We start from the raw sequence: 5,045 nt of genomic DNA on the forward strand, positions 1-5,045 counted from the left end.
CCATGGCCGCTGAGCCTGTGCGTCCGGAGCCTGTGCTCCGCAACTGGAGAGGCCGCAACAGTGAGAGGCCCGCGTACCGCAAAAAAAAAAAAAAAAAAAAAAAAAAAAAAAGGCACAGATTCTCGGTCCCCTTACCATCCTGTGGTTTAAGCACAGCGTGAGGCATGAAGCTTTTGCAAAGGGAGACATGTGTTTCCAAAACCATTCTAGTGCACAGACTTTACAAAGTAACTCAGTCAGTACCCCTGTTTAGTTAGTGTTGGTAATGAGGTTTGTCAGCAAATATTTTTCAGTTAATGAAGAGATCAAAATTCTTCTGCTCGATTCATACAAACTAAAAATAAAAAAGAAATGAGGGGAAAATAAATTTTTTTCCCCTTATAAAGATCCAAGTTGTCCAGAATGGCTCAGACCATGTGGCAAGACAGCAGTGAACGGCGGCCACAGAACAATACACGTTAAAGGGCTCGTAGTTACCAGGAGCCACGTGTGGCCTCAGTCCACAGGGAGCCTGAGGTCCAGACGTGGCCACTTCTGCCACACAGACCCTGTCCACGAAGCCAGCGAGAATGATCGTCAGATTCTTCCCACAACGAGGCAGAAGGCCGGATCATTTGTTTCGAAAGTTGGCTGAATACTGTAAATTTTTTCTTTACAACATGGATTTTTTGGGACGTTTTGGGCAAGAGGATTTATTGAAATAGAATCCAAGGAGAAGTAGAGATTATAGTACTAGAAGTGCCTCATTCATCTGTAAATTAGAGAGGAATAAAATACTCCACTTAAGTGAACCCTTATAGGCTCTAAAACTTAAACTTAGGATGTACTGAAACTTCATTTTACCAATTTTTCTGGAAAAAAATGTTAAAACAGTGTACATTGTTTTTAAAACAGAGCAGATTAAACATAATCCAACATTTTCTTGGTATCTTTTACACTACAGAGGTCAATAAAAATTATGTATAAATAAAGGATTCCAGGACATCAGTACGACTGATAACGAGTTCTGTCTCACGTCAGAATCCAGCCGTCCTCTGTTATCAAGGAGTGGAAAGCTGTTTTCCTCTGCAGTGAGAGCTCTAAGTAGCATGCTTCTCAGCTGCTCCCCCCTGAGGTTGGTGGTCCCTTCCTGGTGCTGGCGGTAGCACACCGCCCAGGGGCCTTACAGCATAACTGTGAGGCAGCTTGGCTCCCTTTTCTGAGTGAAGTCCAGTCCCCGCCCGGATCCCGTGCCCAGGGCCCTGGGTACTTCACTGCACTGCGGCTTGTCTTAGGTCACCCCCACCCCACCTGGCCACTACCTGGAACCAGACACCCAGACGGTCAGATGTGTGTCTAACAAACACTGAAGGGTCAGGACTGAGAGCCCAGGGCTCCCCCGTAAGGAAAGGCTGACAGCACGGTTTTGTCTACTGGAGGCTTTTCTTCCTTCATGACTCCTGGTCATTTTCTAGGAGATGAAGCTGTTGGGCAAGACTTCTAAATAAATCAGGTGTCAACGTATTAAAGAAGGAAATAATATACCGGGTCCTTCAGGGAATATAAATTCAGGATGCACCCAGGGATACAATGCCATGGCATTTCATGGTAAAAGCAGTAAGACTGTTGAAAATTAAAAATTCAACATATGTTAAACTATAACACTTGCAAGAATTATTAGGCTACATCAGCCTTTCTCAAGAGGGATTCTGAGAGGATCAAGTCCTAATCTCTAAGGCATCTCATCTCCTGTATGTAACGATGTAACTTCTGTCTTTTCCTTCTAGAATGGTATCTGTGTAGACCATCCTTGGAAGAATTTAGAGAACAATCATGAAATGATGTGTTGGGTCCTGTGGTTCAGATGAGAAAGGCTGGCTGAGAGCTAACAGACACCCTAACTGTCAGATCTGGAAGACTGTGATCACGAAGGGGCCAAAGAATCCACAAAGCTTAGTGGAAACACCCTTAAGTGAAGAACCTCCTAATTCTTTTAATAGTTTACAAACTTCATGAAAGTCTCAATGACATTCCCTGATGTGAAGAAAAGCGTTACAGTGACTGCTTTTCTTCAGTCGGCGTGCATGTTGCTGGCACATCCCCAAGCTCACGGGGAGAAGGCTCTTCCTGTCCTAGAAGCCGAGCAGATCCACCCACTCACCAGCTGCAGCTGATAGAGCTGGTTCAACATCGTCATATGCTGAGGATTAATTGGCGAGGTTAATAGTGCAGGGTTGAGACCAATGTTTTTTGCTGCAAACTGCAAAAGCTGTGCTTGAACCTGTTAACAAAAAATGCACCATTAGACATGAATTCTCTATTCAAACATTTACTTGTCTGTGCAGTTTTTTGAGATTCAAAACTGAGTAAATGACAGTTATATATATTTGTCTCAGTGAACTTCAAAAGCCATTAAAAAATTTACAGACACTTTAACATTAGTAGTTTACATGCTTTTGTGGATAATATGGAAGGAAGAAAGGAAGGAAGGGAGGGAGGGAGGTAAAGGCAGATGGCAAGAAAGAGATTTCTTCCTCCAAATATTTTAGTTACGAATTAACTTTCTAAGGCTCTGGGTTACTCCCATCGGTAACTGGTCTCACGTTCTGTCGAAATGAAGTTAAGTGGGCATCGTTTAAGGGTGGGAGACAGCAAAGGCGTGGTCTCTGGGAGGAAGTTCGAGCCTCCTCAAAGGAGGCCAGTGTCTGCGTCTCACACAGGCACCTCGGACCAGTCCCCGCAGGGGGGCTTCGTTCCAGGGCAGGCAGGGACCCCTTCTCAAGTTGACACGCTCGGGAAGTGGTCTCCCCCCTGCTCGTGGCACCAGCCATTCCTCTCGGGGGGCCTGACTGCCCAGCCTCCCATGTGGCACATGCCCTGGTGTGGCCAGCCAGCCCTGACAGCGATGGTCAGCCTGCCTCCCTGCCCAACTGGCATTCACTGCTCTGAACCCTTCAGGGGCCTGGCACTGGCCAGCTCCGTGTTTTCCACGGCGTGCGCTGTACACTTATCACAGCATTTACACAAGATGGCTTTAGGTAGAGCACAGAATAGTAACTTTTGCAGTCGTCTAACGTGTATTAGAAAAATGTTGCTTTTTCTCTTTATGATGGATATGTTCAGTCTTAAGAATAAATTTATCTAAATTCAGAAGGCAAGTCAACTTAAAGAGAACACATTATGTAACAGTTGTGGGAGGCACACAGATGAGTGACGTTCGGGACACGCTGGCTTGCTGAGTGTGCGGAAGGCTGCTCTCTGTCTCCAGGACCTGTCTCTACTCCTGCGCCTTAGCTGGGGTGGCCATGACACTAGGCTTGGGCAGTGGGACATGAGTGTTAGTGGTATGTCTCTCGCCTTTCCTCCTGTCACTGGGAAATGGCTGAGGCAGGGCTGCTACTTTCTGCTCTGTTGCTTGGGGGAGAATTACTTGTCTGTCTCGTCTGAGCATCTGTATTTTGGGGTCTCTTTGTTGTAGCAGCTTATAGTGTGTCTTGTTTAATGAATTTTACTATTATTTTACCCAGATTTCAGCCATCTCAACTCAGTGCACAGATCTCTGGTCAAACAACTGTGGAGGAATAATTACTTCCAGCGAATTCTATGATTTACCATTTTAATCTATTATTGAATATTCTTTTAAGCGGTAAGGACTGTAATACTGTAATTAAAAACTCAGTCCAAAGTCAAAAATTATGGAAATGTCCTAAAACAATACTAATATGAAAAAAAGCTGATATTATGCTTTAGAGCTGTGCAAAACAATATCCTTTTCCTTAATTCGATTTGCTCTTTTGTTTTAAAACGATCTAATACTAAAGAATAAACTTAACTAAAAAGTCTGTGATATGGACACTATTGTATATTGTCACATTTAGTTTGCCACTAAAGCATTTACTCAGTCCTTCACTGCTTCTAGGAATTTTCTTTTACGTCCCAAGCAATTTCACTTGCCACTTTCCTCTCCCACCAATCTAGAAGAATTCAATGGGTTCACCTGAGTAATCTTCTCAAGAGCAGGACAGCAGTCCCATCCCTGGCATGTGTCACCCGGCAACAGCACTCTGCCGGGAGGAGGCCCAGCCCTGGCCTGTGGGGCGGGGGCCCTGGGGGAGCAGCTCTGGAAATGCCTCCCAGGGCAGGAGGGTGGGACGGACTGGCTCTCAGTGTAGCGCGGACGCGGGTCTGACCTGAGGGGATAGAAACTGAGGCACTTGAGCACGGAGACTGGGCTGGGAGGAGCTCAGGGGCTGCACGGGCGGCTGTGGCGGCTGCTGCATGGTCCTCGCTGGGGCTGCTCCGCTGCTGCCAAACATGCCCAGGTTGCCACTCGGTGTCTGCAGGGAGGCGGAGGGCGCGTTACACAGACGCCCGGGAGCAAGCGGGGGGCAAGGCTGCACCTGCTTCCTGCCTCTCTCAACGTGTACCAAAGGGGATGTTTAAGAAGTGCCATCTAAACTAGGTACAGATGACAGAAGATCTACCCTCAAAGCCTGCCTATGTCTTTAAATCACAGAAGCCGCCCACAGAGCCAGTTTTAGGTGCCCCCCAACAAGGCCGTCGTGTTCTAGGAACCTATAATTACACAGAGCCAGGCACAGGAGCAGCAGGCACAGCTGTGTGGGCACCGTCTGTGCTGGGGTAAAGGGCATCATGTGTGGGGACCACTAACCTGGGAGAACAGGACATTTTCCAAAAGGAAATATAATTATGATTTCAACAAACCTGAAATTGAATACATGAACAAGTCCAGGCAGTTAACTTTGTGTTAAATATAATAACTATATATTTGAGTGCTTCTTTCTACTCTCCTGACTGGGTATCTGATCCCTGGGGCCCGCCGGCCAGGCCGCTGACTTCCCGACCACAAAAGAGCTGAAACTGGCACCGCAGCCCGGTGGGCGACAAGAGATGGCCAGGATCACGCGGATGGATCTGCGGACTGAGAACTGCCGCCGGCCACCCCAAATCTCACAGCTTTGCTGGAAGAGAAGGCTCAGAGCTGTGTGTATGTGAGCCTCCCCTGGGAGAAAATCAAGAAAAGCAGTTCTGTGGACGGGAAGAGC

General features: G+C 46.9%; 1 protein-coding gene across 2 annotated transcripts in view; it reads right to left on the reverse strand.

Annotated features, from left to right (window-relative positions):
* Positions 1-5,045, reverse strand: part of TNRC6C (trinucleotide repeat containing adaptor 6C) — a 43,913-nt gene that overhangs the window by 18,237 nt on the left and 20,631 nt on the right. For both annotated transcript variants that reach the window (XM_007462371.1, XM_007462370.1), the window contains 2 exons: positions 4,170-4,316; positions 2,141-2,260 (listed from right to left, as the gene is read on the reverse strand). In XM_007462371.1, the coding sequence (XP_007462433.1) occupies positions 2,141-2,260; positions 4,170-4,316 (267 nt within the window). The remainder of the gene's footprint in view (positions 1-2,140; positions 2,261-4,169; positions 4,317-5,045) is intronic.

The sequence above is a fragment of the Lipotes vexillifer genome, unplaced genomic scaffold (assembly GCF_000442215.2).
Source record: "Lipotes vexillifer unplaced genomic scaffold, Lipotes_vexillifer_v1.1 scaffold1691, whole genome shotgun sequence".
Classification (NCBI taxonomy): domain Eukaryota; kingdom Metazoa; phylum Chordata; class Mammalia; order Artiodactyla; family Lipotidae; genus Lipotes; species Lipotes vexillifer.